The sequence below is a fragment of the Pristis pectinata genome, chromosome 27 (assembly GCF_009764475.1).
Source record: "Pristis pectinata isolate sPriPec2 chromosome 27, sPriPec2.1.pri, whole genome shotgun sequence".
Lineage (NCBI taxonomy): Eukaryota > Metazoa > Chordata > Chondrichthyes > Rhinopristiformes > Pristidae > Pristis > Pristis pectinata.
The window spans coordinates 23,103,337-23,115,809 of record NC_067431.1 but is presented as its reverse complement, the minus strand read 5'-3'; the positions used below and the strand labels follow the sequence as shown (position 1 = coordinate 23,115,809).

Here is a 12,473-nt window from a genome sequence, read left to right as displayed (position 1 = left end):
ATTTGGTTCTTGAACCAACCTGCAGAATTCTAATCACTACCTCAGTACAGCAACACTATCCACTTTGACCACTTTGCACTACTGTTATCTTGTTCTAATTGTGTTCTTCCTTGTATAATTTTGTATAATTTATGTTTAATTTATGTTTGTCTTGTGAATGTTGTGTCACTAATGCTACGTACCTGTGATGCGACTGCAATAAGTTTTTTATTGCACCTGTGCATACATGTACTTATGCATATGACAATAAACTTGACTTGACTTGACTCTGTTGTACTTGGCAGGTACGCCCTCACTCTCACACAAATGATATAGGAGCATATGAAATAGGAGCAAGAGTAGTCCATTTGGCTTTTGAGCCTGCTTCAAACCTAGGTTTCAGCTCCATTTACCTGTCTCATCCCCCTCGTCCTTGATTCCCCTGTACTTCACCCTTGATCAGAGACCTGATCTCCATTGCTTCCTGGGGTAGGAAACAAGCAACATTCCAATGAGCCCTTCTATACCCTACCACTTCGAAGATTCACCAGCCCCTGACAGAAGAAATTCCTCCTCATCTCTGCCTTAAATGGGTGTCCACATATTCTGAAACATGCCCCCTTGTACTAGATTCGCCCACGAGGAATCATCCTCACAGCATCTACGCTGTGAAGCCTCCTTAAAATCACATCTATTCCTTTAAACTCTAATGAGTACAGATCCATGTTGCTCAACCTCTCCTCAGGGAAAAAAATCCTTTATCCCAGGATCTAGTGAACCTCCTCTGAACTGTCTCCAATGCAAGTATATCCCTCCTGTAATAAGGAGATCTAAACTGTACCTTGTACCACAGACGCAATCTTGCCACTACTTTGTTCAGTTGTAGCAGGGCTTTCCTATGTTTATACTCAATCTTCTTTTCAATTAAGGACAACACTCTGATGGTAGGTCATTGTCCTGAAATGTTAACTCTACCAGACCTGCTGAGTACTTCTAGCATCTTCTGTTTTCATAGCATTGAATTTGCCTCTGTAATTACCTGCTGTACTTGTTTGCTAGATGGTGAGGTCACTCAGATCCCTCTATGCACCATTTTCTATTTAACCAATATTCTAATTTCTGCTCTCTGACCAAAGTGGAAAACCTCACATTTCCTCATATTACAATCTATCGTGTAGTGGTTAGTGTAACGCTATTACAGCGCCAGCGACCCGGGTTCAATTCCGGCCGCTGTCTGTAAGGAGGTTGTACGTTCTCCCTGTGTCTGCGTGGGTTTCCTCCGGGTGCTCCGGTTTCCTCCCACATTCCAAAGATGTACAGGTTAGGAAGTTGTGGGCATGCTATGTTGGCACCAGAAGTGTGGCGACACTTGCGGGCTGCCCCCAGGACATCCTACACTAAAGATGCATTTCACTGTGTGTTTCGATGTACATGTGACTAATAAAGATATCTTATCTTATCTTATCTGTCAGCCCTTGCCCACCCCTCACCAAACATTTTGCATCCTTTCACAACTTGCTTTCCCCATCTACCTTTGTATGCTCAACAAACTTGTTTTCAGTGGACTAATTCCCTTCATCAAAGTCATTCGTGTAGATCGTAAACAGTTGACACCAAGCACTGTTCCCTGTGGCATCTCACTGGTTACTGCTCGCTAACATGGATGTCACAGTGGTACAACAGGTAGTGCTCGTGCCTCACAGTTCCAGCGATACTGGGTTCAATCCTGACTTCCAGTGCTCTCTGTGTGGAGTTTGCACATTCCACCCACATCCCTAGATGTTCTGGTTGGTTGATTCATTAGCTACTGTAGTATAGGTAGATGGGTCGTAGGACAATCAGTGGAAATGATGGGTATGTGAGAGAGAACAGGTTTCAGGGAAATAAGTGGGGTGATGGGATTGCTCTGAGAGCTGGCATACACTCGATGGGCTGACGGGCCTCTGTCATAAGAAAATATGAAACCTGGAATTGATCCCTTTATCCCAACTCTCCGATATTGCAGTGTGATGGATAACTGGGAAGGGAATGTTATCCAGAATGTCATGTGCTTCCCAATAGCAAAGACAGGGGCAGCAATGGTAGCGTGTAGAAGTATTCCTTGATGCATTGCAAATGGTGACAACCTAAACCTTCTGAAGCCCCTGCCCATATTCCCAGAGTAGGAAGGAAAATCAAGGCCCAATCTCAGAAATTTAAAAATTGACATTGAGCCACAGGGGACATACAACTTAGAACAGTGCAACAATGGTTCACATGAGGGGACATGAATTTAAGGTGATTGGAGGAAGATATAAGGGGGATGTCAGGGGTAAGTATTTTACACAGAGAGTGGTGGGTGTGTGGAACGCACTGCCTGCAGAGGTTGTGGGAGCAGATACATTAGGGACATTTAAGAGACTCTTAGATAAGACACATGAATAGAAAAATAACGGCTATGTGGGAGGGAAGGGTGAGATAGATCTTAGAGCAGGATAAAATGTCGGCACAAACTTGTGGGCCGAAGGGCCTGTACTGTGCTGGAGTGTTCTATGTTCTATTAACAGTACAGCACAGAAACAGACCCTTCAGCCCGCGATGTTGTGCCAAACTAATTAAACTAGTAATTAAGTGCCTAACTAAACTAATCCCTTCTGCCTACCCAATGACCATATCCATCCATTTTCTGCACATTCATGTGCCTATCTAAAACTCTTTTAAACCCCTCTATCGTATCTGCCTCCACCACCACCCCTGGCAGCACAGTCCAGGCACCCACCACTCTCTGTGTAAAAACTTGCCCCGCACATCTTTGAACTTACCCCCTCTCACCTTCGATGCATGTCCTCTAGTATTAGACATCTTGTAATGTCCAATACTGTAAATGGGGCCTGTGATAGGACAAGAGGCCTGATGGCAGAGTGGGGGCACCTTCATGACAGAGAGATGGATGAAGTGGTTTCGGGATGGAGAGAGGCAGAGGGAGAAAGAAATAGTGACAGGGAGAAAGAAAAAAGGAGAGGAGGAATGAGGGAGACAGAGCACGAAGAAAAAAACCTGAAGAAGGGAAGAGAAAAAATAAGGTTAAGAGAGAGAGGAAGAGAGAGAAATATCTTTGTCTTTGCTTCTCTTTCGTCCTATGTGTCTCCTAAGAAAGAGAGACAAACAGAGTGAAAGAGAAGCAAAGACACAGGTCCTGAATTTAGTGGGACTGGGCTCAGCTGCAGAACCCATGTTTTGTGTGGACAAATTGCTTCCACTTAGTGTGACAGCAGGGCAGGAACTTCAAAGAAATTTGGGGCCAATTTCCTTCAATAAAAAGCAAACAGAAAATAAGGGAAGAACTGGGTCAGAGAGGAGCACAGGGAGACTGGGAAAGAATGTGCAAACGAGAGAGAGGAGGGAGAGAGGAAGAGGCCGTGAAGTAAAGGGGAGAAGGCCCTAAGGGAGAGGGCTGAGGGGGTGAGCGGAAGGGGGAAGGGGGGAGAACTGCAAGAAGACAGAGGAATCGGGGCAGAGGGGAAAAGGGAGATAGTGCAGATGAGTAAGGAGAGAAAAGAATGAAGGGCGGGGGGAAGGTAGGGAGGGAGGGAAGGGATGGGGAGGATAGGGGCAAGGCGAAAGGGGGAAGAGCAGGGAGGTGGAGGGGCAGCGAAGTAGAGGGAGAAGGGGTAAGAGGAAGAGGTTGAGCAGTAGAGAGACAGAAGGAGGAGGAGGAATAGAACAGGGGGTCAGGGTAAGAGGGGAAGGAGGCCAGTGGGGAAAGTGGGGAGAGGGAGGGGGACGGTGGCAGAGATGGATCAGAAGATAAATGAGAAATTATGCTGAAACAAAATATATCTCTGTGAGTTAGTGGCTGGCGTTGCATTCAAACACCTCCAGCCACGAAACCCACGCAGTTGGACACATGCCAAAAGTATGTTGATTCTTTCCAAAATCAAACTACCAGCTAAGGCAGTCAATGAGCCGAAATTTATGTAACTCTGTCATAAGAATCCAGAGCTCTTTCTTCTGTAGTTGCAAGTGTTTAGTAGCAGAGCAATCTTCCTTCTCTTTATGCCTTAGAATAGTGTGACATCAATTATACCATGCTGAATTGTGCTGATAACAGGCTTAAGAGATAGTGTGCCTGATGACGGTGTTAGGAGATTACAGGGTGCTACACTCATTAAAAACTGATCATTGAATTGTAAATCCAGGCTGACATCAGTTTAATTAGATGGCAGATCCACTGTAATTTGGATTTTGAGATCCTGTAAGTGCTGATTGGTGTTTCTTTGTTACAAAACAATTAGGATGAGAAAGAGGCAAATATCAGATGGGCTTCACTATCCTGCATTTACACCAGAAACAAAATTATAGCTTGTCATAAATTGTCACTGATCGCACAAAAAAATTGCCAGGGGTACTGTGTTTACTCATTGTAGTGTTTTCTCATCAACACATGGAAGTGTCCTGCTTCAGAGGATGACTATGTCCACAATGGCCTTCCACTGCTGTAATGAATGGGTGAGACTCTATCTTCAGTTCTTTCAAAAATTTACTTTTTATCCTTTCTGAGTGGGAGTCCTGAGCTCAACAAAATCAAAGGTGTCCTGAGAACCAACCTGCTCACCCACCTACCTTCCACCCCCAAAAGCTGCGTGAATGACTATGTGGGAGCGGCAGCAGTAGAATGGCTGGGGGTTGCTTCTTTCCAGACAGGCCATGATCCTAACCAACAGGTCCAGAACAGAGCCAAGCTCAGTGAAGACCAACTCAAATAAGGCTGTGTCATTATCCCAACATATTTTGTCAATTTTCCTTGCCACTGCTGTGAAACTCACCCTGCAGGGGTGGAGCTAATCTGCAGAACTAATGGGAAACTGCTGAACCTATAGCAACTACACTCCAGGATCAAGGTTACCTGAGCCTCAGTCGTCAAGCTGCAGGTGACATTTGCATTACACGCACTTGAAGGCCGAGCTCCAAGCCACCATTGACTCATTGACTGAAATATCCCAGCAGACGATCCTTATGTAAAACAGAGGTCCTTGATCAACTCGCCCCATTGTACAACGCTTCCTCTGACAATTAAGGCTCACCCTGGAAAATGTGACACACTTCTCATATCTCAGGAGCCACTTCTCCATGAAGGCAGACATTGATCACGAACTTCACCACCACCTTCAGTACACGAGCCTTTAGTTGATTGAGGAAAAGAGCATTGAAGACATAGACCTTAGACCTGACACAAAATTAATGGTCAATCGGACAGAAGTGATCCAATATTTCCATACTTCCATACAACATAGAAGGAGACCATTTTGGCCCATTGAGTCTCCACTAACTCAAAGAGCAGAGAGTTATTCAGCACGGGAACAGGCCCTTCGGCCCAACTTGTTCATGCTGACTAAATTGTCTACTTGAGTTAGTCCCATTTCCCCACCTTTGGCCCAAATCCCAAATCCCTCTAAACCTTTCCTTTCCTATCCACATAATCCCATTCCCCCACTAGTGCCCCTTGTAACCTAACCTCCCCACATGCCCATCAACTCCTCACACACTCTACCCCTCACCTACACACTCGGGGCAATTTACAATGGCTATTTAATCTACCAACCCGCACGTCTTTGGGATGTGGGAGAAAGTGGAAGATCAACTGAAGTGACACAGAGGCAGAGCCAGTCGAGCTGCAGCCTGGGTTCAATCCTGACCTCGGCTGCTGTCTACATGGAGTTTGCACATTCTCCTGTATCGTGTGGGTTTCCTCCAGGTGTGGGTTGGTAGATTAAGTGACCACTGTAAATTGTCCCTAATGTATGGGTGAGGGGTAGAGTCTGGGGGGAAGCTGAGGGGGATGTAGGAAGATTAAAATGGGTTAGGGTAGGATTAGAGTAAATGGGTGCTTGATGGTCAGTGCAAACTTTGTGGGGCAAAGGGCCTGTTCTTCTGCTGTATGGCCCTCTGACTCCGTGAAACCAGAACACCCAGGGTAAACTCACACGGTCATGGGGAGAATGTGCAAACTCCACAAAGACAGCACTCGAGGTCAGGATTGAACCTGGGTCTCTGGCGCTGTGAGGCAGCGGTTGTACCACTGTGCCCCAGTGTTTGACATCTCTCAATGAACACGGACAGTATGAACATTAGCAACCAGACAAAAACATTATGTTGCATCTACCAGAGAGCAACTTACCATCCTCGAGTGTTGTGGCATTGATTTCAGAGGAACTTGGACCGGTGCCAGCTCGGTTAAATGCCTGCACAACCACGCCATACTGAGCAAACTTCTTCAGGTTGTCCAGTGTGTAGACCTCGCTGTCTCCTGTTGCCTTCATCTCCACAATACTGTACTGTCCGTTGCTGCCAGGGCCATTTTCCCGGTAACCAATCTGGTAGCCTCGGATCACCCCGTTCTGAAGCTCCTTCCTGGGTGCCTGAAGATCAAAACACAAAGCTCTTGGTTGTTCAAGTGCTGTCCCAGATCTCAAGTTCCATTTCACTTTGTGGTTAGCCAGCACCGGCTCCTCACAGTCACCGAGACCCAACCAAACTCTCCATCCCCCACCTCCACTCAACTGAATCCAATAAATCTCCAGAAGCCCCCACCCAGCGGTGCTGTTGTCACTGAGTACATTCAAGACAGAGTTTGATTGATTTTTAGGTACTAGGTGCATCAAGGGATTTGAGGTTAGTGCTGGAAAGTGGTACTGAGGTAAAAGACCAGCCATGATCTTATTGAATGGGGGAGCAGACACAAGGAATCGAATGGCCTATCTCTGCTTCTGTTTCTTATGTTCTTCTGTGCTTATGCTTTATCTTCTTCAGAAATGTCACTTGGGGAGTTGGCTACAGGGAACAGTGGCAGGTCTAAATTCTGGAAGTCCCTCCCCGACAGCATTGTGGGATTTCATTCAGTGCAGTCGCTCAAGAAGGCAGGTCAATAGCACCTTCCCAGGGATGATTAGGGATGGACGATCAAACGATGACCGGTGATGCGGGTTGATGTGGGCAAATGGGATTTGTGTGGATGGGCATCATCATGGTCACCATGGATGAGGTGGGCTGAAAGGATCTGTTTCTGTGCTGTATGATTGGATGATTCCATGAAGTGTGAAGGGATCAGACACCAGGATCTGGGGTCAGTCAACCAGGAACATTATGCCTTATCTGAGCTCTTCAGACTGATTATTATTGCATTATATTGGTATTAATGATTAGATTGTGGAGGCGGGAGGGTTACACGGGGGGTCTATAGTTGTACAGGCTGCTTGGATGAAGCATCTCTTTGTAAGAAGGTCTCATTGCCCGTAAGGACAATATGTCCCTTAGGGTCAAAGAGTCATAGAGTCTACAGCACGGACACAGGCCCCTCAGCCCAACTGGTCCATGCCGACCAAGATGACCATCCAAGCTCCCTTCTTCTGTTCAGTTGAAGAGGCTGGCGGTCCTGGGAATGGATATTCCTCAGTACTTCATCATCCTGTTACTCCAGCCGGTCTCAGGGTCTGTTTCACACTCCAGCTCTCCTGGATGCCCTTCATCCATCACCAGCTGCCAACTGCAGCATGCTGCCACTACAACAGGCTCCTGCCCCTGCTGGGTGCAAATCAAAGGGAGTCCCCAGACTGTTAAAGGAAGTGGAATCGCACCTCGAAACCTGGTGTGTTCTACACTCACAGCATCCCCATTCTGTGGGGGTAGTTGTTGTGTGAAATGATACAGGGGACCACTCAATTAGAGGCTAGCCCTTCGCCCTCTGGCTGCTGAAAACCTCCCTTGGGATAAAGGAATCACGCCGGGATACTTGGCATTCACCGCCATTAAATTCTTCTCAGGGTCCAGGACCAACTGGACATTCAGAGAGTGGAAACCCGCTCTGTTCATGAAAGGATGTGGATGACAAATCAGAGGGTGTACGGCAGCCGACAGGGTGCCTGCACTTGTGGGAAGCCCACAGTGCTGGCAAATCCTGGTGCCTGAGGTACCACTGACATTAATTAAGATGAATCTTCTCTTTGTGAGTCAAGGTGAGTCTACACAGGTAGATAGGGTGGTTAAGAAAGCTTATGGAATGCTTGCATTTATTAATCGAGGTATTGAGTACAGGAGTCAAGAAGCTATGATGCATCTCTACAGAACTCTGGTTAGGCCGCATTTAGAGTACTGCATGCATTTCTGGTCATCTCACTGTAGGAAGGATGTTGAGGCTTTAGAGAGGGTGCAGAGGAGGTTTACTAGGATGCTGCCTGGGTTAGAGGGCATGTGCCATCAGGAGAGGCTGGACAAACTTGGGCTCTTTTCTCTGGAGTGACGGAAGCTGAGGGGTGATCTGTTGGAAGTGTAAAAAATTATAAGGGGCATAGATAGGGTGGACAAGCAATATCTTTTTCCTAGTATTGAGCGATCCAATACCAGAGGGCATGCATTTAAGGTGAGAGGGGGTAGGTTCAGAACAGACGTGAAGGGTACGTTTTTTTACTGAGAGAGTGGTGGATGTCTGGAATGTGTTGCCTGATTGGGTGGTGGAGGGAAATTCACTGGGGACTTTTAAGAAGGGCTTGCATGGGCACATAAATGAGAGGGAAATAGAGGGATATGGGCATTCTGTAGGTAGGAGGGAATAGCTATGTCGGAACAACACTGTGGGCTGAAGGGCCTGTTCTGTGCTGTACTGTTCTATGTTCTATGAGACCTGGGTGAGGTCTCTGATGCTGTGGCAAACTGTGGTGTGGATCTGCTGCGGACACCTGGAATGATCCAGTGGTCAAGAAAGTGACCATCACCATCACCCTGATCTCCAGACCGGGAGTGAGAGTGAGCTGGCAGAACACCACTCATCTCAGAGGTGAGAGCCATAAATAATGAGAGGCATAGACCGGGTAGAGAGTCAGAATATTTTTCCCAGCATAGAAAGTATACATGTGTATAAAATCATGAGGGGCATAGATAAAGTGAACATGCACAGTCTTTTTTTCCCAGGGTTTTCCCAGGACTAGAGGGCATAGGTTCAAGATGAGAAAGGAGAGATCTAATAGGAACCTGAGGGACAACATTTTCATCCAGAGGGTGGTGTGTATATGGAATGAGCTGCCAGAGGAAGTGGTTGAGGCAGGTACAATAACAAGATATAAAAGGTACTTGGACAGGTACATGGATAGGAAAGGTTTAGAGGGAAATGGGCCAAATGCGGGCAAATGGGACTAGTTTAGATTGGAATCTTGGTCGACATGGACAATTTGGGCCGAACAGTATGACTCCATGACTATAAATGTCAAATATCAGCGGGCATAGCTTTGAGGTGAGGGGGGTCAGAATTAAAGGTTTTGGTATTGGTTTATTATTGTCACTTGTACCGAGGTACAGTGAAAAACTTGTCTTGCATACCGATCATACAGGTCAAATCATTACACAGTGCATTGAGGTAGTGCAGGGTAAAACAATAACAGAATACAGAGTAAAACGTCACAGCTACAGAGAAAGTGCAGTGCAGGTAGACAATAAGGTGCAAGGTCATAACAAGGTAAATTGTGAGGTCAAGAGTCCATCTCATTGTATAAGGGAACCGTTCAATAGTCTTATCACAGTGGGGTAGAAGCTGTCCTTGAGCCTGGTGGTATGTGCCCTCAGGCTCCTGCTTATGTGGCAAGGTTTTTTTACACAGAGAGTGGTGGGTGCTTGGAACACACTGCCAGGGGAAATGGTGGAAGCAGGTATCAAAGAGGCATTTAGACAGACACATGAACAGGCAGGGAATGGAGGGATATGGGTCATGTGCAAGCAGATGGGATTAGTTTAATTTGGCATCATGGTCAGCACAGACATGGTGGGCCGAAGGGCCTGTTCCTGTGCAGTACTGTTCCATGTTCTATAATCTATCTCAGTGATGGGAAGCGTTGGCAACCTGAGCTTCCCAATGGCTTGCTCGTCAGATGATTCCAGGCAGGATACGACTCCACTGGGAGTGAGCTCTTCACAGATGGTCATATCTGTGCCTCCTGCCCCAAGGTTGCTGACCTGCCCTGAGCTGCCAGCAGCAGGTGGATGCAGTGGCACAGCTGGTAGAGCTGCTGCCTTCACAGCTCCAGGAACCCAGGTTCGATCCTGTCTGCGTGGAGTTTGCACGTTCTCCCTGTGACTGTGCGGTTTTCCCCTGCTCCAGTCTCCTTCCACTTCCCAAAGAGGTGCAGGCCGGTTGGGTAGTTGGCTGCGATAAGCTGCCCCTAGCATGTAGGTGCGTGGTGGAATTCGGGCGGGAGTTGATGGGAATATGGGGAGAATAAAGTGGAATTAATGCAGCATTAGTTACGCAGGTCCTCCCCAGGGTGCAATGGGGTTCTGTTCCTGTGAACTGTTTGAATTCAATCAATAACTGACTCCTCCCTAGCCTTCCAGGGTGGAGAATCCAATGATTCACTGCCCTCTGAGTGAAGGAATTTCTCCCTGTTTCAGTTTAAAATGCCCTACCCTTAATTTCAAACTATGATCTTTCCTGCTAGATCTGGAAGCAGAAGAAACTTCCTCCCTTCATCCACTCTGTCAATCCCTCTGGTGATTCTGTATGTTTAAATGAGGTCACACCTCATTCTGCTGGAACTTGGAGAATAGGGGCCTCACCTGCTCACCCTCACCTCCTATGACAGACCGGCCATCCCAGGAACCATTCTTTTGAATCTTCCCTGCACTCCCACCATCACAAATATATCCTCCTTCAGGTACGCAGACCAAAATTGTACACAGTACTCAGGGTGCGGAATCATCAGGGTCCTAGCTAATTGTAGTAAGATATCTTTACCCTTGTACTCAAATCTTGGAGTCAGAAAGAGATACAGCATGGAAACAGACCCTTTGGCACTGAGTCTGCACTGACCATCAACCACACACTTGTACTAATCCTACAGTAACTTTATTTTATTCTCCCCACATTCCCATCAACTTCCCCCAGATTCTACCACTCACCTGCACACTAAAGGAATTTACAGTGGCCAGTGAACCTACCGACCTGAACGTCTTTGGGATGTGGGAGGAGACTGGAGCACACAGAGGAAATTGCGCCCCCTCCACCCACGCCCCCCCCCCCCCCCCCGGGTCACAGGGAGAAGGTGCAAACTCCACACAGGTAGCACCCGAAGTTAGGAGGGAACATGGATCTCTGGAGCTGTGAGTCAGCAGCTCCATCAGTTTTGCCACTGTGCTGTCCCTCTTCTTGCAATTCAGGCCAACATACCTTTGTCTTCCTAATTATTTGCTGCAAGTGAGCTTTTGGCGACTTGTGTACAGGCAGCAGTTCCCTTTGACATCAATATTTCTCAGTTTGTCATCATGTTCTGTTTTTCTCTACTTTCTACTCTGTGTGTGAGCGTGTGTGTGTGTGTGTGTCTGTGTGTGTGTCTGTGTGCGTGTGTGTGTGTGTCTGTGTGCGTGTGTGTGTGTGCTTGTGTCTGTGTGTGAGCATGTGTGTGTGTGTCTGTGTGTGTGTGTCTGTGTTTGTGTGTGTGTGTGTCTCTGTGTGTGTGTGTGTCTGTGTGGAAGAGACAGGGACAATATTATGCTCATCAAGACTTCATCCAAAAAACTCCCACTGAAAATTCATGAAAACTGGAACCATGAAACAATGGGCACCGAGAACGGTGAAGCATTGGGAACAGAGTGCTCAAATACCATTGTGTGGGGGCAGGGGTAATCCCACAAAAATTGAGAGAACAGCATGCAAAGTGACCCTATGATATCCTTAATTTTCAAAAGCATAATATATTATTTTCCACTTACCTGAAAAAAACAGAAAACCCAAAAGAAGCAAAATATTCTTCCATGGAACAAATTGGGAAGTCAATCTAATTTCTAATAATGTTTTATTTTAGGGTTTTGTAAAGCCTGCACCTGTAGGCAACAGCTTTGGATGATAAATTCCTCTGTCCATGTTCATATTGGAGGTTTGATATGTAAACTTGTCATGCTGTGGTTACACTTGCTTATATGGATTAGGCCTATACCTTTCTGGGTCAGTGGGAGTGCCAGAATTAGCGGGATAGAGCCAAGGCTGATCTGTGTGAAGCTAGCTTGAATAGTTTCTGAAATAAGTTGAATAGAGAATGTCCTTTTGTTCTTTAAAATTAGATCACAGATATAAAGCCTCCTCGAGGCCTCAATTGTCCAGCAGAATAAATGTAAACATTTCCCTAACTGAGATGCTTCTTGAAAAATCCATAGCCTAATAAGGAAGTTATATGTCCTCTGTGTCTATTGAAATCCCATTAACAATATTTATTTTAGATCTACTTTAAATTAACTGGTGCATATTATCCAGCAGGCACTCTTACATAGGTACTGTTCACCATTTCTCCATTGATTTTTCTCTATTTATATCATCAAAACCTTACTTAAACGTGCTTTGAGTTAATTATTCAGAGTTTTAAGCATTTCCTTTTATTGTCTCATTCCTTCTTGGAACCTCAATTTGGTTCTTCATTACTCCCTCTTTCTTCAACTGTTTGTTTCTTTTTCTTTCTCTGGATCCTTCCCCAGCTTCCCCC

General features: G+C 46.3%; 1 protein-coding gene across 1 annotated transcript in view; it reads right to left on the bottom strand.

Annotated features, from left to right (window-relative positions):
• The window catches only part of LOC127583633 (cell adhesion molecule DSCAML1), a 506,127-nt gene that overhangs the window by 116,935 nt on the left and 376,719 nt on the right, over positions 1 to 12,473 (bottom strand). Inside the window, 1 exon segment of the mRNA XM_052039813.1 lies at positions 6,137 to 6,377. Coding sequence (XP_051895773.1) covers positions 6,137 to 6,377 — 241 coding nt within the window.